The sequence below is a fragment of the Rhinolophus sinicus genome, linkage group LG05, assembly GCF_036562045.2.
Source record: "Rhinolophus sinicus isolate RSC01 linkage group LG05, ASM3656204v1, whole genome shotgun sequence".
In the NCBI taxonomy this organism is placed as follows: Eukaryota; Metazoa; Chordata; class Mammalia; order Chiroptera; family Rhinolophidae; genus Rhinolophus; species Rhinolophus sinicus.
The window spans coordinates 66,214,893-66,236,240 of record NC_133755.1 but is presented as its reverse complement, the minus strand read 5'-3'; the positions used below and the strand labels follow the sequence as shown (position 1 = coordinate 66,236,240).

The 21,348-nt window shown below is 39.5% G+C and overlaps 2 protein-coding genes across 6 annotated transcripts in view; one reads left to right on the top strand and one right to left on the bottom strand.

The window, feature by feature from the left end:
* Window positions 1–6,740, bottom strand: part of EIF5B (eukaryotic translation initiation factor 5B) — a 62,966-nt gene extending 56,226 nt beyond the window's left edge. Inside the window, exon 1 of the mRNA XM_019753827.2 lies at window positions 6,513–6,740. Within this exon, the coding sequence (XP_019609386.2) occupies window positions 6,513–6,547 (35 nt within the window). The 5' untranslated portion in view covers window positions 6,548–6,740. The remainder of the gene's footprint in view (window positions 1–6,512) is intronic.
* A 51-nt stretch (window positions 6,741–6,791) lies between these two features.
* On the top strand, window positions 6,792–20,871 carry TXNDC9 (thioredoxin domain containing 9). 5 transcript variants are annotated; one of them, XM_019753828.2, is made up of 5 exons: window positions 6,792–7,792; window positions 9,768–9,983; window positions 13,458–13,576; window positions 16,732–16,986; window positions 19,324–20,871. In XM_019753828.2, exons 2-5 carry the CDS (start codon window positions 9,795–9,797, stop codon window positions 19,439–19,441), a joined length of 681 nt encoding a protein of 226 aa, XP_019609387.1. In that variant the 5' UTR covers window positions 6,792–7,792; window positions 9,768–9,794; the 3' UTR covers window positions 19,442–20,871. The 5 variants fall into 5 exon arrangements, with proteins under 5 accessions (XP_019609387.1, XP_019609388.1, XP_019609389.1 ...); XM_019753829.2 differs by having other exon boundaries at window positions 7,680–7,792; window positions 9,765–9,983; XM_019753830.2 differs by lacking the exon at window positions 6,792–7,792 and adding an exon at window positions 7,930–8,039.
* Window positions 20,872–21,348: the final 477 nt, after the last annotated feature.

The following is a 21,348-nucleotide window of genomic DNA, read 5'->3' as shown; positions in this document are numbered from 1 at the left end:
ACATTCGAAAACCGACGTGCCACTGTGTATTTTGTACTATAATTTCTCAATAGCACATATTTGTTACAAGGCATAAGTTAGAAAAGGCGGGAAAAAGAAGTTATCTGTGTGTCACTAAAATGTTTGAATGTTGCTGTAATATCTTTAATTTTCTCCCTACTCTCCCCCACTTTACTATTTACATATTACAAAGTAACAACCTAATCACGATTTAGTCTTCTAATAACAGAATTCAATAAGTTGGTCAAACAAAACTATCTTGAAAAATATTTTTCCTATTTACCAAAAACAGAAAACTTATTACATTAACAGCAACCAAAACTGTAAGATACCTAGAAAAATGCCAAACAAGAAATATTCTACAGGGCCGGGTCGGTGGCTCAGGCGGTTAAGGCTCCATGTTCCTAACTCCGAAGGCTGCTGGTTCGATTCCCACATGGGCCAGTGGGCTCTCAACCACAAGGTTGCCAGTTCAATTCCTCGAGTCCCGCAAGGGATGGTGGGCTCTGCCCCCTGCAACTAAGATTGAACATGGCACCTTGAGCTGAGCTGCCGCTGAGCTCCCAGATGGCTCAGTTGGTTGGAGCGCGTCCTCTCAACCACAGGGTTGCCAGTTTGACTCCCGCAAGGGATGGTGGGCTGTGCCTCCTGCAACTAGTAACGGCAACTAGTAATGGCAACTGGACCTGGAGCTGAGCTGCACCCTCCACAACTAAGACTGAAAGGACAACAACTTGAAGCTGAACGGCACCCTCCACAACTAAGATTGAAGGGACAACAACTTGACTTGGAAAAAAAAGTCCTGGAAGTACACACTGTTCCCCAATAAAGTCCTGTTCCCCTTCCCCAATAAAAATCTTTAAAAATAAATAAATAAAAATAAATATTCTACAGACTAAGTAAAGAAAATAAGATTGACCAAACAGAGAAGCCTGTCATATTATTTCTTGACCACTATATTTTCAGTACCTAGAACAGTATCTGGTACTCAAGTAGACCAATACATTTCTTGAATGGGATAATTCAATACCTAAAGATGTCAAGTATCCCAAATAATCTAAAATCTTAATGGAATTCCCAATTAAAATCAACCCCAACAGATGTTTAATAACCTTGATAAATTCACCTATTACATTAAAAATATACATATAAGTGGGTAAAAGAGCAAGAACAGTAACATGCCCACAGGTGTCTCACGTTGTCCTGAGTGATCCGCAAGCACTCTGAGAACCTGATGGGCAAGCCAGCTTGGAAAGTGTCTCATAAATGCCTGAATCTGGTTTAGGAGTCCCTAACCCAGCATTTCTCAAAGTAATCCCCAAGGCCTCTTCAGGGGGTCTAAACTATTTTCAAAATAATACTGAGAGACTATTAGCCTTTTCATTCTCACTTTCTCCCAACCGTACTGTGGAGTTTTCCAGAGGTCACACGAGGTATGATACTGCTATGTACAGACTGAATGCGCAAGCAGATGAGAAACAAACTATTGTCTACTAAGTAAAGAGGTTTGCAAAAATATTTAACAATACCACTCTTCTCGTTACTTTTTGAAATGATTATTTAACAATGTTATTAATATGTGATGGGTTTATTTTTTAATTAATAAATACCTTAAGAACTTTTCCATTTAACTGTAATATGGTAAATATTGATAAATATAACCCACATAAACAAAAACTTTTGGGATTCCTTAGGAATTTAAGAATGTACAGCGGTCCTAGGGCAAAAAATCTGAGAACTGCTATTCTAACCTAACCACTGACGTGCAGTTCCTCAGTTAAACAATGCCTTGCCCACCTTTATAGATCAATTGCAGGACTGGCATAAGCTTAGGATAACTAAAAAAGCACAATGATACAATGATGGGCAAGTAACATCAAAAGCAGATGTATCAGCGTAGAGTTCACCAGTACAGAACAAGATAATAACAAAAGTTTATCATCTGCTTATTCATTTATAGCAAACTAGGTCTTCCTCTTCTGCCACCTAATAATTTCCCAAAGTACAATGTAGGAACAAGCTAAGCCAAGAGAATTCTCAGACTATGCATCCTTTTTCTTTTTCTGATCTAAAGTATGAGGTCAGACAATTAAGTTCGTGAACTTATCCTAGAAAAAGTGCTACATACCTCATTGCTGTATATCACTACAGTCACCTTCCAAATACTCCCCCTGGGAAGCTATGCACCGATGCCAGCGTCAGTCCACCCTTTAAAGCAATTTTGGAACTCTTTTTCTGGAATGGCCATCAGAGCTGTCGTCGTATTACCCTTGATGTCCTGAATGTCATCAAAATGTCTTCCTTTCAATATTTCCTGTATCTTCAGGTAAAGAAAGAAGTCACTGGGGGCCAGATCACGTGAGTAGGGAGGGTGTTCCAATCCAGTTGTTTACTGGCTCAAAACTCCCTCACAGACAGTGCCGTGTGAGCTGGTACATTATCATGATGCAAGAGCCATGAACTGTTGGTGAAAAGTTCAGGTCGTTTTCGTCTTAACTTTTTCACGCAGCCTTTTCAGCACTTCCAAATAGTCAACTTGGTTAACTGTTTGTCCAGTTGGTACAAATTCATAATGAATAATCCCTCTGATATCAAAAAAGGTTAGCGACATCGTTGCAACAAGTTCACGAACTTAATTGTCACACCTTGTATGCAGATAGAGGTTTTTTATTAATATATACAAATGGGAAATTTCTTTGTTGAATTAGATTATTTAGCCTATTTGCCACTTGGACCACTCCCTCTCTGGGAAGCTCTGGAGTATTGCTATCCTCACAGCTCCTGGACAGGCTCCTTAAGCAGATCACCACGTTTTCTATCACAAGGGAAGGACCATGCTACCCTGACTGAGCAGGAAGAATGTCTGACACTAGGGCAATCACTTAAAGGCAGACAGCTGTCTCAGACAGCCAGAACTCTCAAGAAAGGGGGTTTTGCCAATAATGACAGGAGCATTACCTGTAGTTAAAAGCCAAGAATAGTGGAGTCACTATACCAGCTCACCACTGGTATAGAGAACCACAGCAACAAATAATCTGATGCTGAAGATATCCCAGAACTCTACTGCATCCTAAAAGACCTTCTAGTTCCTGAATGATATCCCCACCTCCATATCTGACCATGGGGTAGGTAATCTTTCTTCCCTCTATGTCCTTTTTTTCCCCTGGGAGTGGGGGAAGGGAGGGTTAATACACCAGATTCCTTATAACCCAAAAAATATAACTACCACATTTAGGAAATCCAAAACAAAAAAAGGGACTAGAATGAAGAATTGAAGACTAACTGTGAAAATCTGGATAATCCAGATGCTGTCTTCTCTGCACAGATCAGTAAAAGAAAATCCATCCTATTGTGTAAAAGGAAACAGTAGGCCATCGCTAGAGCACACAAACTCCCATAAGGTCCCCTTATGTAAACTGATGACTGAGAAGGTTATCGGAAGAAATGAAAATACTGGCCTTATATTTTGTATGATCTGTTAATATTAAATCCTACCCCCTGTCTCAAGAGTTTCCCCAAATGAAAAAAGTCAGGGAAGCTTGCTGCGCAGCCCATCAAAACCTCATTCTCAGAATTACACAAGCTGGAACAAAATTCTGTAATTTAGTCTTTCAACAAAGGTCACTGATATGACAAAACATGCTATCCAAATAGAATTAGATACTCAGATTAAATAATAAAATCTAATTTTAAATTAACATTGAGTGGCTAAAAAGTTAAAATAAGGATTAATTAAACATAAGGACTGATATAAAGATTAATTAATCAAATACTTGACTGTCAAGTATTTTATGTTCTTTCCTCGAACTGAAAAGTGGCTCAGTGCCTCATCTTGAGAACTGATAAACAGCTGCTCATTTCTCACACAGTTCTACCTGGCCAGAAACATGCTAGGCTAGGACAGCTTGAAAGGGAAGGGGACGTGAGATAAATGTAAAATCTTTAAAAGTGGGGATCTTTATGCAAGAGAGTAAACCAGATCAATAACTCATTTTACACAAAGAATATTAATCCTAAAATAGAACTTTCTCCTTCTAGACTTTCTTCCCAGACTGTGTTTTGTTCCTTTTACAAATATTTAAAATACCCTTGAAGGAAGGAGAGACATACCTCGGAGATATTGCGGGTTCGATTCCAAACCACCGTGGTAAAGTGCGTATCACAATAAAGCGAGTCACACAAATTTTTTGATTTCCAAGAGCATACGAAAGTTATGCTTACACTATACTGTGGTCTATTAAGTGTGCAATAGCATTAAATCTAAAAAAAAACAACGTACATACCTTAATTTAAAAATACTTTATTGTTTAAAAATGCTAACCACCAACTGAGACTTTAGCGAGTCATAATCTTTTTGGGTCTTACCTTCAATGTGTAAAAACCGCAGTATCTGCAAAGCGCAATAAAATGAGGTCTGCCTGTACTAATCATACAAAAGTTCAAAGCAAACTAATTCACAAAGCAGTGAAACTTCCATGCCCCTCTCCCCCTCCAAAGTCTCTTACATGGGACATCAAAGTAAAAAGTCCAAGCAGCTCTGGTCAAAACCCTAGGATTTCTTAGGTACAATTTGAAAGACATTCAAGCAAAGGAGTCCATGAAGCATTATAAAAAAAAATTTTTTTAAAAACATGACATGAGATAACTGTTTTTTAATTTCGCTGCCACCATTTCCCTTCAACATGAGCCAAAGATAAAGCCTAGAAATTAGTCTTGAGCATGGGAAAAAAACATTAGCATTCCTTCTAAAACCAAACATTTAACAACAGGCTCTACTGTTTGCAATTTAAACTTTACATCATCCATGAAAATCTTTATGAATCAATAAGAGACACATTTTTCTCTAAACATAAACAGACAAGAATAAATCTCTCTCCTCTGAGTAGCTTTTCTCCATTGGGAAAGAGCCTATAAAGTAAAAACCAAGTAAAATAACAACATATACATGTATTTTTTAATCTAAAGAACAGACTTCTGTAATCTTGAACCAAACTGTTAAAAAATAATTTTTAATAAGACAAGCGGTGAAGTTAGAAAATTAACTGGCTACTTGATAATATTTAAGAAATCATTCTCAAAATTCCCTCAGGCTTGGTGGTGGTGGCATTGTGCTTGTTTTTTTCCCTCAAGTATTATCTTTCAGATACACCTGAAGGATTTACACGTGAAAGGATTCAGAGATTTTTGCTTTAAAATATCCAACAGGTGGATGAAACAGGATTGGTCATGTAATAACAATAGTTGGAGCTGGGTAATTGGTACATGAAGCTTTACTATATTCATCTCTTCTTTGTATACAGTTGAAGAAAAAGGTCTCCTATGCATCAAAACATCCTGTCAAAAGTAGAAAAAATTTTGTCCCACTAAATCACCCAGGATTTTGCATATTTTTATTTCTCTGGTTTAATTAACAATAAGTTCTATTCTTCAAGCCAATTAACTTCCTCCAGTAGACCTGTAACTGAAATACAAGACTCACCTTGCTGTCTTTTAATTCCACTCATATCTAGATGAGTGCCAGGTGAGCTTATTTTAACTTCAAGACCACAAATCTATTTTGAGTTAGAAAGATGAACTACCACGGGTTGTTTTTGTTTTTTTAACTTATTCTCCCCTTAGTATTTGAACTAAGTTTGGTGGGTGGTATACAAAGGTGAAAAGTAACAGATGCTGTTCTGTCCTAGGAAGTAATCGCTTTCAATGAGAAGTGTACAAGTCTCAAACGAATATGATACACAGAAAAGTTCCCAAAATCTCGGGGTATGTAACTCTACAAACATCCTTATACTCCCACCCCCCCAAAACCTTTTAAGTATGATTAGGAATGTGCGACCCCGGTTGGTTTGTTTCATCTCCTCCTCCTTTTTTAGGGGAGGTGCTAGAGAGAGAGAGAAAAAAAAAAATCACCAAAGACAGGCCGGAAGAAGGAAAGCGAAAAGCATGGAGTCTGGACAATCGGTCCTCAAATAACTGAGAACTGTATCCAAATTAGATGAAGTTAAGACAGAGTCAGATGTTAAACCCTCAACCTACCTGAGCGGCTCAAAGAGTGGAAAACCCTGGCAGTAGGTACGGCTGATTCAAACTCCCCTCCCTCTCCAAGGATTCACAGGTACAAAGGCGTAAAGAGAACTCTTCCTGACCCTCGCCAATAGTAGCGCCGTAAAAACAACCCCCACTCGCCCCGACCAGGTTGGGAGATCCTCCCCGCGGGGCTGGGAACCCCTTAACCACTGCCCAACTCTTCCAGCCAGAGACCCCTCTTCCCCAGGCGGGCTAGGGGCAGCGGTGGGAGTGAGTGTCGGCTGGGAGAACCCGCCCGCCACCGAGGCCCTCCGCGCCCGCCCGGAACTGGGGTCTCCGCCCCGCGCCGCCCACTCCAGGCCCAGGCCCGGTTCCCCGCGGGACTGGCCTCGAGCCTCGACCTCAGTCAGTCCACCCCGCGCCAGCAGGACCCGCGCGACCCACTAAGCAGTGCTGGCCGCCGCCTTGCAAACCCAGCCACTAGCTACCTGTCTTCGCTCTTGTTTTTCTGCTTCTTCCCCATCGCGTGACAGCGGCGCTCGTGGTCCCAGCCCCTCTATTCGGTCTCTCACAGATCCCACAGACTTCGGTCTCCGTTCGGCTCCGTTCCCCCCGCGCTGCCGCCGCTCGCACCCGGCTCTCCACAGACCCGCGCACTGGGACAGGGCACATATGGTGTGAGCTCGCAGTGCGCAAGCGCATCGCCCCGCCGCCTCGGCGTGGGGACGCAGGGCGCGGCTCATCGAGAGCTGCCCCTCGGGTAGAGCGTCTCCAGTTGACCAGCTCGCCAGGCGGGAGCCCCAGCGCCCCCTTCCCGCAAGCGTCCGCCGCGCACCGATGTCCGAACCGTTTCCAGGTTCTAGAACCACAAGCGGACAATGAGGCTGAAGATTCCCCACATCCGCCCCTCCTCGCCAGAGAATGCAGACGTGGGCACTGGAGCTTGGTCAGAGGTAGACCTTAGGCTTCCCTTCACCTTTCAACCTCTACTCCTTTGTATTCTCAGCCGCAGGAAGTTCAGTGAAGTACCACAATGAACCGAAGATAAGCGCTCTGATTATTCCCAAAGCAGATAAACCCTGGACAAAATTGGTCCTCGGTAACGTCCATGAATGTACAGTCACTAAAAATATAAAACAAGGGGATACCCATTAAGTCCTCTGAATGGGTCTTAATGTTTAGGAGAGCAAGTTCTAAAAATTTGTTAGGGAACTCACGAGGGTGGTGAAAATGTTCTACTTCAGGATCTGGACGGTAATATTACGGGTGTTAACTATACAAAAGCTAATCGTGCTGTATGTTACTCTTCGACGTTTTTAAAAAGGAAAGGAAAATATTCAATAAACAGGATGTAAACGAAGTTGGAGACTCACTCCTGAGCAGGAGCGTAGCTATCTCATTTGACTTAACGTTGCGTGTGCAGAGAATCTGAGCCTAATAAGTCTGACAACTCTAGGCTGAGCAATAAAAAACTATGACTCCCAGCATGCTTTGCTCCCGCGCCCTCTGGGCAATGGATTCGACACCTCGGGTTCCAGGCCGCGGCGACAGAGGCGCACGCGCGTAGGCTCTCGTCGCAGGCCCGCCCTCCCCTCCCATCACTCCCTCTGGCGTCGCAGGCTGTATCACGCAAGGGCATCAGCCAATGAGGAGGAGGGAGGCACGGCCGGTTCGCCGCCACTAGCAGCTGTTGCGAGGCTGAAGCCAGAGTAGACTGTTCTCTTGGAGCTACTGGTCCGTCACTTCTCAGGTATCATCCAGAGTTCAGGTGAGACAGAGATGGTGTGAAGAAACCGGCCACCGGGTTCCGGTGCTAATGGACACACCGCCGCTCAACATCCGGGCCGGGCAGGGGTGGGCGCCGCCCTGATGCGGGTGTCAGTGCAGCGGCGGCAGCTTTGGCGCATGCGCCCCGGGAGGCGTTGAAGTCGGGGCCCCTGAACTCTGCCCTCATCTGTCCCTGGTGGGTCGGGGGTGGGGGGCGGACTCGGAGTGACGAGCATACTTTTGAGAAGGTACCTGGGGTGCAGTTAGGGAGGAGGCCTCTTGGTTATTTCGGCGGGTGCACGTAGGGGGATCTAGGAAATGGTTAGATAATTTGAGGACAAGGCCCTTGCCACCATTCTAGTTGAACTGAAAAAAGGAAGAATCAGAGGCTTGAGGTTTGAAAAATGGAAAATTATCAGAATCGCTAAAGCATCTCCTTTCTTCTTTCTGAATGCGTTAGAACACCACCAACCTGCCCCCAGAGGTGCCCTGTTAATCGCTTCTGCTCCCAGTTATCCCAACATTAAATTCTGAGCTCATACTGCAAAACTCCAGGGATAAGTATCCGCCGTGTCCCTGGTAAGAACAGGTTCTGACATGCAGGCTAGGATTTACTATCCAGCTTTCTGCCTCATCCAGCTCCAAAAGTGAAGGTCACAATCTTAGTGACAATTTTCTTGGGAGGTAGGGATTGTAAAATTTTTTTTTTACTATATTTGAAATACAGCTCCTTTAAAATTTTACAGCATTTGTGGGAAACTTACAATTTGGTTCATTCAAGGTTAACATTTTCTTGACACAGAACCTGCTGTGTCCCAGGCACTGCTAGCTCTAGGAATACAAAGGTGAAATCAAGTATGCGTTTCAACTGCTTTTCTTGTGAAGAAAAAGGAATCAGAAGTGAAGTTTGCAAGAAAACTGTTTCTCTTTAGTTCAACATTTATAGAGGTCTCTGGGGACCAGGCTATGTGTCAGAAGCTGGATGGATGAGTTCACAGTTTATTCAAATTTTTTTGAAGTGCTTGGTTAGTGTTTGCAAATGTATCATAGTTAATTGAGATGCAACAGTCTCCTGCTTTGATAGGCAAATTATAAATCACATTTCTATGATAATAAGCCAGAAGTAAACATAAAATTGCCATCTGATTGTTGCTGGTGGAAAATAGAACTACATTTCTTTTAAAATAGGTAATTGACAGAGGTCTTCCTTTCTAATCTCAATTAGATTCTGTTTTTAAACTAACATAGAATACATTGATACTCTTTTTAATATTTACAATTATATTGTCTTACATCAAAGTGAAGAACACTGAGTCAGTAAATCAATACCAATATCAATCTTTGTGGTCTTAGATTTTGTTAGGTAACGGGAGAACAGGAGTGGGAACTGAAGCTTAGGGAACACCAGGTTCCATTCTTTACATAAATTGTAATGGGCCCTCATAGGAGTTAAAAAGAAAATGAAAATCATTTAGGCAAAGGCCATGAAAAATGTGTCTTTTGCTCAACTCTGCTCTGTATTGAATCAAAGTTTGATGTGTATTTGTGAAACCTCAATACAGTTCAACTTGGTCAGGGTTCACAGTCATTTCTGCTTTGCTTCCCTTTTCCTTCGGTAAAGAACAGTGATTGTAATCACTGGGTATAACTCCAACTACCCATTTCTCTCTTGTCCGGTGATGGTCTTAAAGACTTGACTTTGCTTTAACAAAGTAAAACACGAACAAAATCAGGAGCACCTAAACTTTGCTCTAATTAGGTTTTGAGTGGTGTGACTATTTTGCATGGTATAATGTATTGAAAGTTAAATTTTAAAACACTTAACTAAAATTATTAAGCCTAACGTGAAGTCCTTGGCTGTCAGCAGCATACTTTGTAGACTACAAATTATGCACTTGCTAGAATTTTTGAAAGTAAGAGAGAAACCTCACATACTGTTTGCACTTTTTTTCCTTTTTAAACCTTCTGCCCAGCAGCAAGGCTGAGCTGTACCATTTAGAAGGATGGAAGCTAATGCGTCTGTCAACATGTTTTCAAAAGTCCTGGAGAATCAGTTGCTGCAAACAACCAAGCTAGTGGAAGAACATCTGGATTCTGAAATTCAGAAACTGGATCAGATGGACGGGGATGAACTGGAACACCTCAAAGAAAAGAGACTCGAGGCGCTGAGGAAAGCTCAGCAGCAGAAACAAGTAACCTCTCTGCCCTGCTTTCTGAAATTGCTTTGACAGTATGCGCCTGACCACTTACATTACGCATGTGGCAATAGTTCATTTCAGTCCAATTTGTAAGGTTTTTTTGGCCTGAAAGTACCTATCGCTGTTAACAGTTTGCCTGGAAAAAAAAAATAGTTTTAAAGACACGTTGAAAATTAGCCTGGTTACTATATTAATCTCCAGTAAACGAAACATGTGCCCAGCACCATTTTCTGAGCTCAGGTTAGTGTGCTTGAGGAGAGAGGGGAGTAAAAGAGCACTGAGAGCAATAGGAGTCGGTGGTTTCCCTTCTAGGTGGTATAATACCTTTCATAATTTAGCTGTCCTCAAAGCAAGCGAAATAAGAGCTGTAAGGCAACTTACATGGAAGAAATTATTTCAGGCATTTCCAGTGTATCGTTGAATTATGTGGCTTACTTATTCAAAAGAATGCAGGCTGGGTCACAAGGAAAGGTGACCACAGTGCTATCCTCCTTGACCTCTTAGAGTGTGAGTGGGGAAAGACTTGTAGACTCTGATGGGTTAAGTTCTGTAAATTGAATTAGGATTAAAAATGGAAATGGTTTCCATAGGTTTAAGTTAAATTGAAATACATTCTCACGCGCTCTGGTTCCTCTTCAGTTGGCTGAGACTAAAACCTTAACTTTAGCTTTTCTGAAGAAAGCTTTTGTCTGTGCTGCATCTCTGATAATGTTCATACCCTCACTGTTTAGAAGAATCGCTACAAAAGAAAAGACTCTTTTTATAATGTGACGGAGTTCGATTTTGAGTTTTCTGAAATAGGGCGTGTATCTGGTTTTGAAACTGGGCTACTTTTCTTAATATGATGCTAATGAGATTCTATTACAAACTCATTATTTCATGATCACAGTTAAGCACCCTACTGATTGTTAATGCTCAATTAAAAAAAGTTGTCATAACTAGGATATTTTTGTACAAAGTCCATATCCACCTGATTTGCAGTGAGGAACATACATTAATGCCTTAAATGAAGTTGTCAGCAGTTAAAAAAATAGTCTTGAGTATTTATAGCTAAAAACGAATTGAGGCAGGCAGCCTTTAGGGCTTTTTTGAAATACTGTACTAATCAATGTTAAATGAATTTGTCGTGGAGTACCTAGAGGGCCTTATTTTAGAGCTTTCATTGCATTTTAATAGATTTTTTTTTTATTAAAACGTTTAGTGAGGAAGCAGGCAAGAAACCTTAATGGTATTTTGGCTACTCTTTTTAAAAGAGTAGTATAGATTGTATAGTAATTTTGATTTTCTGATCCATGAGAGTATTGGAGAAATCAGTGTATGCAGTGACATAAGCACTTAATAGGCCTGTGTTAATCAACATTCATCAGTTATCCAAGCACCTTCCTTCTGTTATGGCAGCTAGAGATGTACCGTGTTTCCCCAAAAATAAGACCTAGCCGGACCATCAGCTCTAATGCGTCTTTTGGAGCAAAAATTAATATAAGACCTGGTACTTATGTTATATTATATCCGGTCTTATATTAATTTTTGCTCCAAAAGACGCATTAGATCTGATGGTCCGGCTAGGTCTTATTTTCGGGGAAACAGGGTAGGACTTGGGGAGCAGGAGAACAAGGTGAGAAATAGGAGGAGCCCTCCAGAGGCCTTGGGTGATAGCCAGTAAGAACCAGGTGCTGCCCAGCGGCCAGGCATCAGGTAGGCTCCAGCCGTGACCTGTGACCTGCGCCCATCCTGCCTGATCCCATCCGCATGTATCTGTGGCACATGTGCTCTGTGGAGGGAACTGTAGAACTGCACCACGTGTGCAGAGTGACATGGGAGAGATGCCGCACGTTGGTGCAGGTTCCCGGTGGGCTGGCCTCCCTCTGAGGCAGGTTCAGGTCTTCAGCCTATTGGTTAAACACAGAATAAATAACGAAAAGAAATAACAGCTTCTTAAAAAACAAACACTTTTTTTTAAGGGCACATGTCATTGACGAGTCAAGAAAGGAATCATGAAATGTCACATGTCATTAAGGAACTGTATTTGAGAGTTTAAACTATGGGAGCTTTGCCAAAGAAATGTCACATGAGGTGAAGATACCGGAGCCTTCTGTGAGTGTTAGCTGAGTGTGAGCCGATGTGAAATGGATAGCAAACTATTACTGCGTGAGGGCTGTGTTCAAATATGAGAAGACTGGAGATGGCACTGGCCCCTTTCCAGCTGGACCACTTCTTGAGGGTTGCATTCAGATGTCTGCCACATTTTAAAAGGACATGGAGGAATTAGACCATTCAGAGAACAATCAGAAGAATAAGAAGTCTAGATAATTGTTTCCTACGAGAAACAGTCAAAAGGAAATGGAAATTTCAGTGTGCAGAAGGGAGGACATAGGCAAGAAACAATATTTGGAAGGCTAACATGTGAAAGAGAGATTAGAACTTTGCTCCCTAATCTTAGATCCAAGCTGGGGTCCACAGACCAGAGTTACACATATATGGTACTTCAGTGTGAGAAGACCTTTCTGAAAATTACAGAGTACATATACAGATGCATTTTAAGCACATGCCAGATACTTTAGTTATTTTCATGTTGTCTTGTTTTCACAACTACTCAATGAGATCATTGCTTCTTGATCTCCACTTTACAAATGAGGAAACTGAGACTCAGATTATTAGAGTCCATAGCCTCGTAAGTGGTAGAACAATTAATTAATTATTCAAGCCCATGCCTTCTGCCTGAAAGTCCAGTGTTCCTTTTTATTAAAACCAGCTGCCTGAAAAAAGAAACAAGCTTCCAGTTGAGGTGATAACCATCCCGCCACAGGACAGTTTCAAGAGGCTCAAAGGTCTGTTAGGCATGATTGATAAGGGTTGATACATTGGTTTGGGAAGTTGAATTAGATGACTTGTGAGATCCTTACTGTTTCTGGCCATTGTGTGAGTGGACAACTTTGCTTCCTGGGATACTGCCCATTGGTGGCCAGTATAGGAGAGATTCCTGGCTCTCCGAGGTCGTCAAGAACAAATAGAAAAGAAGCTTCAGAGCTACAGTAACCCCTCCCTCAGCCCCACCCCCACCCTCACAGGCTGACTGGCTTTATCTCATGAGCATTATTTTGAAAAGCTTTGTAGTAACTTGGACCAAGTGCTTCTGATTTTAATAGTTTGCATGCAAAGAAATGGATGTTTACATTCTAAGTCTCTTGACTCTTAACTTTTTATTTCCTAAGTTCTAAGAAAACGATATGTTTTAAGTTAGTAAGACAGATAATTGTGTTAAATGCGAGCCATGCTATGGAGATAGTGACTGCAGACCATTTTGCATCGACACTAGAAACAGGAAAGGAAATCACTAAAAGGAATTTATTTCTCTGCAAGGTAAAATCGACTTCATTACAAAATATTGGGGTGATTCGGACACAAACTGTAAAGTGGTACTGAAAGAGATATTGGAAATGTGTAATATTTCCCTTTTCCTCAAATTAGGAATGGCTTTCGAAAGGACATGGGGAATACAGAGAAATCCCTAGTGAGAGGGACTTTTTTCAAGAAGTCAAGGAGAGTAAAAAAGTGGTGTGCCATTTCTACAGAGACTCCACATTGAGGTAACTATGTTTCCTTCAGTGACTTTTTTAAACATGGTGAGATCTGAATAGAGAGATACACTGACTACATAGAGAAATTAAGAAAAATGAACTACTTCTTAAGTTGTTGCTTTGTACTAGAAGTCTACACATTAAAGTTAGGTCATTTTTATTTTAAAGATTAACTTAAAAACCAGTGACATACAAAAGTATAAATGAACATTATTGAAAACCAAGACTCCATAGAAGTGGCTGTTTTCCAAATTATATTTTCACTAACTTGAAAAACAACTTACAAGTGTACACTTGAGTATTTTATCAATGGAACAAGAATTATTTATACTTTTTTGCCCCACTTTAATGATGTAGCCATGAGGAGACAATGATTTTGGCCAGGCTTTTCCCCAGAAGTTGGAACTGCCAGGTTTGGCTGGAAGGAGAAGAAAGTGGTTTCTCTTAAACCAGCCCAGGTCCGCAAACCTCTCTACAGAGGCAGATCCCTTGTAAAATAAAACACCTCCAGGAGAAGTTGTACCTTAAACCAAAGGACTCAAGTCGTTCTTTTTTGGAGCCCCAAGATTTGATTAGTTGCCAACATTTAAAAACTGAGAAAGATTTCATTTTCTGAAAATTTAGATTTCAGAATTAAAAGTCAGCAAACTTGGTAATAATAGATCTAGAATTCCATATGAAGGCAGTTGCTGATGCTAAGTAGAGCTGCCGCTCTTAGATGGTCACACATCCCAGTGTGGAGTCTCCATCAGTCACTGTCATCTCAGCCATGCCTCTTCCTTTGATAGTCTGCCTGGCCCTGTCTTAGTCTCACCACCCAACAACTTGGCTATTAACACCTTTCATGGATTGATTGGCTGAGACTCACTGACTAAAAAACAAAAATAAAAGAAAATATTGAGAAGGTAGAATCATGGGAGAAGGGATTAGAAAGGTAAAGAAACCCTCTGCCTTTGCGGTACACTGTCATCTCCCAAAGGCACACCACCTCTGACATATATGAAGAGGTGATATTATTTGTTCACTTGTTTATTAGATGTCTTCGCCCACAAGATTGTTTGTTTTATGAAGGCAGGAAGTTTGTGTGTATTATGGCCCACTGTGCTCCGGGTTCCTAGCTCTAGAGTGGCAACGGCTGACACGTAGTAGGTGCTCAGTAAATATATTTGATAGGTGTATAAACAGTGCAGCACCAGGAGTGCTAACCTCCAAACAAAACTGAAGAAGTCAAAATTTAAATAATCAGTTAATTTATGTATACAGAGGGTACCAAAAGAACACATACACATTTTGAGGAAGGAAAAAACTATTAAAATAGTAATACTCAATATATACCGATAACAAAAGATGAATACAAGTCACGTTGGACTTCTGCAATTACAAGAGGTGCTCAAAGTGGTTACCATCAGTGTCTAGATACTTCTGATTACAGCAAACTACTACTTGAGCAACGTTGACCAAAGTGTCCACTTGTATACACTTTTTTGGTACCCCCTGTACATATATGAACATTGCCAGCACATAATAGGCTGCATATTTTCATATATAAAATCCTAGGATATTCCTAGTGACCCATTGAGGTAAGTAGGTATAATTCCTATGCTTCATATGTAGAGACCAAGACTTGGAGAGATTAAGTGACTCACGTAATGTCACTCAGTTACTGTATGATAAGAGGATTCAAACCTAATGCTATTTTAACTACACCATGACTGCTACTTCTGTATTTTAAAAAATGGATTGACAAGTGGTATATAGCCTTATTTAAAATAGGTTCTGTATTACTCCAGTAAAACCATAGAGTTGACTTATATACAAATGTTCAAGAACATATTTCTCATATAACAGTTATCATTTGTTTTGAGTTTCATTCAAATACCATTGAACAATTTGTTCTACGATTTTTACTGAAATCTCATTGCTATGCTACGTAGGTGATATATGAAAAGATATATTCAGAGGGAAAGTGACGAGGCATTAAGGATACAGGAAACTCGCTGGGCCCAAACCTCACTCAAGAAATACTACACCAAGAAGTGCCCCAAAAGCCTAGTAGAAACAGCTCTGAAACATCTGGTGTCTTAGTCATCCAGAGTAGTGGTTCTCAACTTTACTGGGCCTGAGACTTGCCTGCATGTCTCCCTGCTCCACTCCCGAGGAGTTGGAATTGCTCTGTATATTTTAAAAGTTGGTTGTAATGAACACCAACAGTTAAGAACTGCTGCTCAAAAAGATGATTGCAGTAGTCTGTTTCAGAAACGTTAGAGGATTGACCAGTTTAAAATACATTCTACTTTAAAGGAAATGTCACTTCCATTGTCCTCTTCAATTGAAGGTGGCTTAATGAAAGTTGCCTCTGGTACTTTTCATTTCTTTGGAACCATAGGGACCATATTTACAGCCTTAACCTTAATGTGCTTCTCAGTGACGGAGTCGTACAGCTAGAGGAGTTCCTTCTCAGCAACACCATTCGTTAGTCTTTCCTAATGACTTCCAAACCTGGCTCCATATGTACATTTCTAATTCTGAGAAGTCTCTTCTGAGTTCTGTCAAGTCACCCCTCAGGCTGCCTGTATGAGATACCAGGAAACATACATAAGAGCAATGACAATGAACTTTTGTTCTTCCCATAAACGTGGCAATTTTGTGAACCACCTACAACTTAAGCACATACCAGGGGTGCCAAAAAAAATGTGTACAAGTGGACACTTTGGGCATCATTGCTCAAGCAGCAATTTGCCGTACTCAGAAGTATCTGAACACTGATGGGAACCACTTTGAGCACTTCTTGTAATTACAGAAGTCAAACGATGACTTATATTCATCTTTTGTTATCAGTATATATTGAGTATTACAATTTTAATAGTTTTTTCCTTAAAATGTGTATACATTTTTTTGGCACCCTCTGTATTGAATGTTTTGTTTTTTATAAATATCATTAGAGTGAATCTGACTTTCTACAATATTAAATTGCCTTTCTACCTGTCCTAATCAGGCAGCTGACCTATGAAATGGGAACGAGGCCATCTGATACCAGCACAGATTGGCTGCCAGATCATGAGACTCAGACAGAAAAAGCATAAAATTAGATGTACCTTCATGATATTTATTTTTAAAAAGAAATCTGTTGTTTTAACTTTTGATATTCTACATGTTATTTACAGGTGTAAAATACTAGACAGACACTTGGTGATACTGTCCAAGAAACATCTTGAAACCAAGTTTTTGAAGCTGAATGTGGAAAAAGCACCTTTCCTTTGTGAGAGACTGCGTATCAAAGTCATTCCCACACTAGCACTGGTAAAAGATGGAAAAACACAAGATTATGTTGTCGGATTCACTGACTTAGGAAATACCGATGACTTCACCACAGAAACTTTAGAATGGAGGCTCGGTTGTTCTGATATTCTTAACTACAGGTAACTTTTAACCAAACAATAAATGTATTTTAATTCACATATTCAGTTGATATATGTAGAGAGGATTTTTTAATGTTAGCACTTATTTTAATGGGACTAGATATTTTTGGCTGAGATGTAGAAAACTTTCACAAAGGAAAAGCATATTTTTTAAAATGTACATTATTCGTGTGGCCTCACATTAAAATCAGTTATAAATAAAGTCTTGGAGTACACCTAGCTATAAAAGTTTTCAACCTAATAGATCCAGTCCAATTCTAATGCTGTAGTCATCTGGAAATGCAAAATGACACAATTGATTCTCGCCTGATTTGAACCAAATTATTCAAATTGATAATGACATTAGATCTTTAACATAGATATTCCTATCTCACTTGTGGAAACTGATCAGATACATAGAATCTCATTTCTATGCTTAGCTTAAGTTACTTACTATGGGGAACACTCTCAGTTTGAAAACAATCTAAAAGCCAACTTCCAGTTTTCATTCATCTCTTTGTCCACTTCTCCAGACAAATAATTTATCTAATTCCACAGATTAGAACATATCATCTTTTGTGCTTGATCTTGACTTGCAAGAATAACAGGTAAAACTATGCAGTTACCATTGCATAGTTATAGTGCCTTTCAATAAATAGAGTTCTCTCATCTTTTCACTTCCCCTCCCCCTTTTTCTCTGAATCACTCCTACATATGCCTGAGTCATTCCTACATCATTGAAGTTGATTTTGGAGTTTTAGGTGTTGTTTTATGAATGTTAAATAAAATACTAATATTTATTTTGAAATGATTTCAAATTTTAAACAAGCTGGAAAACAATACAAAGAATGCTCGTATACCCTTCACCCATATTCCCCAATTTTAAACATTTAATATTTGTTTTATCATTCTTTTTCTAGAAACTCACTTTTTTTTCCCAGGACCATTTGAATGGAGGTTGTAGATGTATTGTACCTTTACTCCTAAATATTTTTGTGTGTATTTTCTAATAGCAAAGATATTTTCTTATATAACCACAGTACAATTATTTAAAAGGAAGTATGTAATTTACAGACCTTATTCAAATTCTGCCCTTGTCCCAATGATGTCCTCCATATCAAAAAAAAATATGTTGCATTTAGTTAGTATGTGTTTTAGTTTCCATTAACCTGTGACAACTTGTTACCTGCCTTTGTTTTTCAGTACTATGACACTGTTGAAGCATACAAGCTACTTATTTTATAGCACACCCTCAATTTTGTTTTATATAATGTTTCAAGAGTAGATTTCAGATTATGCATTTTTCTACAGGTGTATTGTAGAAGTGATGTATTCTTCCTTCACAGTACACCATGTCAGGAGGCATATAATGGTTTGTCTCATTTCTGGTGGTGATAACTAAGCACTGGTTAACCAGTTATCTACCAGACCAAATGGTGATTTAAGGAAGAACTTTTCCATATCTCACATTAACTTACCTTCTTATTTATTTATATTAGAATCAGCTATCGATTATTTTACTCAATGGGTTGTAGCCCTGCTAATATTATTTACTTGGGAGCTCAGATTGTCCCAGGTTTGGCCAATGAGAGCCACTTTCATGCTGGCTTCTATGTCCTTTGTACATGTCCCCATAATTGTTTGAGCACGTTCTTTCTGGTACAAATAAGATGTTTTAGGGGTACTCATGTTGTACTCTCCCTAGCATTGGCTTTTTCTCCAAGGAGCCACAGTTCCTTTCAGTGGCAGATAATATTTCAAAACCAAGATCTAGGTACTAGGAATATTCCCATCTATTTTGGAAAGACGAAATTGTCTTACTTATTTCTCAAGCATCATTGAAAAGAGTTTCATACTAATTCTGGGTTGATGATAATGAATTCCATGAATTTTGATATCTGTAGAAATCTAAATATTAAAAGATGTTAAACAGGATCAAACCAGTCACAACAGGCTATTAGAAATAGAGCACCATTTTTCTGTCATTCTCACAATAAAAAGAATCTAATCAGGTACAGGTTCAGCATATCCAAAACACCTGGGAAAAACACCTTTGATTTCCTTCTATACTTTTCAGTCAGAAATTCCGTTGGTGTATCCTGTGAAATGTTCATCAGTAATTAATGATAAAAAAAAATAAAACACTGATCTAAAACATTTAGTTGTACAAAATAAGGTTACTACTATTAACCATCAGTATGAATAATGTACCTCTTCCTTGACACCAGCATTTTTAAGAAAATTTTACTAAATTCCATATGTTACAGTGAGGAAGAAAAGGTAGATTTTTGTGCAGTTTAGTATGTCAACTACTATCTTATAAATGATAAATGCATTTCATATTTGCTTTATTTTTAGTGGAAGTTTAATGGAGCCACCATTTCAGAGCCAAAAGAAATTTGGAACAAACTTCACAAAGCTGGAAAAGAAAACGATCCGAGGCAAGAAATATGATTCAGACTCTGATGATGATTAGAGATCAGTTATAATTCTTTGTAAATTGTCTTTTTATTTCTGCTCACTTTAGAATTAGATTTGTTTTCTAAACTCTATTGATTTTGATACATTGGTCATCTAATAGTCCAACTCTAGAGTTTTATACACTTGCATCACACTGAAAGACATCTTTAATATTTTCTGTGAGGAGCTCATATTTAAGTTGAGGAAAACTTCTGAGTTCTTAAATTTTGGGGAAAGGGTCTGGATTCTGTTTTTGTGATTGATTTTATCACAATATGATTTTTGCATCTTTATACCATTCACAATTGTGTTTTTAATCTACTGGATTGGACATAGAAATTCAGAAAACCATTCCAGGACTAATTCTCACACATTATTTACTTTATACAACAGGTCAAGTGACATTTACTGGTGTAACAGACTGCACTTGTAAATGAATTATAAAAACACTTCACTTCTGGAATATATTTAAATAACTATTAAAGAACTGCTTATTCTGTATGCTGCACATTGATGTTGAATCAACTGATGGCAGAAAAAAGCTTTTTCAGGTTGTGAACAGATTGCTTTATTTAAAGGGTCCTGTTGCTTGTATTTTAAGACACGCATTAAAAAAAGCCAGGAAGCACTTTTGGACTGGCAGTCTGAGGAGATCTACACACTCAGTGAAATAACCATATGTGGTAAATACTTTTTTTAAAAAAACTTAAAGTCTCTGGAAATTGTCATAAGAGCATACAGCAAACAAAAACATTTATTCAAGAAAATACTGTATTTTGGTAAGAATGGTGAGTCTCTGTGGTATTTGAGCCATGACTCTGCATCCTCCCTCTCTCCTGGCTGCCAACCTCAGCCTACAATTTCTCCCTAGAAGGAGCAGACTGCTCGCACTTCTCTTCCACCCAGTCCTTGTAGCACAGAACCTATACCCCAGGAATGGCAGACAGACCACAAATACTATTTCCTGATCACTGTTGTCCCAGCTTATTCATAACCCCATTAAGATGAACAATTGATTTACTCATAAGCTGGAGCAATAGTGATTAGGATGGAGTCTCCACACACGGACAGGCAAGCCGAGAAGACCAGGGGCTCCCAGCCACTGCTCTACTATCCCCACCCCCATCTACAGGGGAATAGCACAGAGGTTCTGCCCAGTGGGAGAAGCAAGCTCTCAAAACAGCTTTCACCACATTTCATAAGGGGACTGGCTATTCAGAACAGAGCATTAACAAGCCCTGGGAGAGAGGGGAGGATGAGTCTCCAGAGCTACTCTATTATCTAAAACATCCAGTTTTCAACAAAAATTGTAAGACCTGCAAAGAAATAGGAAACTGACCCATTCACAAGGGGGAAAAAAGCAATCAAAAGAAACTACCTTTGAGTGAACCCAGATGTTGGAAGCTGACAAAAACTTCAAAGCAGCTATTATAAATAACATTTTTTTTAAACTAAAACTATGCTGGAGGTAAAGAAAGGCATAATATTCCATCAAATAGAGAATGTTAATAAATAGAAATTATTTTAAAAGAACCAAGTGGAAATCTCCGGACTTGGGAGGTACAATAACTGTAATGAAAAATTCATTAGAAGGACAACAGATTTGAACTTGGAGTAGAAGGAATCAGCAAATGTCGAGATCAGTCAATACAGATATTGCAATCTGAAGAACAGGAAAAAATGAAGAGAAATAAACAGCTTCAGAAAAATGTGGAACATCAACATATGTATAATGGGAGTGCTAAAAGGAGAGGAAAAAGAAAATGAGCAGAAAAATTATTAGACGAATGATACCTAAAAATCCAAATTCGATGAAAAAACATTAATCGAAGAGGCTCAGCAAATTCTTATAGTAGAATGAACCACATCCAGACATGTCAGAATAAAAATGCTGAAAGGAAAATCTTGAAAACAAAGGGAAAA

Bases quoted from the DNA above. Each gene is read 5' to 3' on its own strand.
- TXNDC9 (XM_019753828.2), top strand. From the start codon at position 9,795: ATGGAAGCTAATGCGTCTGTCAACATGTTTTCAAAAGTCCTGGAGAAT. The intron at 9,984-13,457 runs GTAACCTCTCTG...TCCTCAAATTAG, and splicing joins AAGCTCAGCAGCAGAAACAA to GAATGGCTTTCGAAAGGACA. The intron at 16,987-19,323 runs GTAACTTTTAAC...CTTTATTTTTAG, and splicing joins TCTGATATTCTTAACTACAG to TGGAAGTTTAATGGAGCCAC.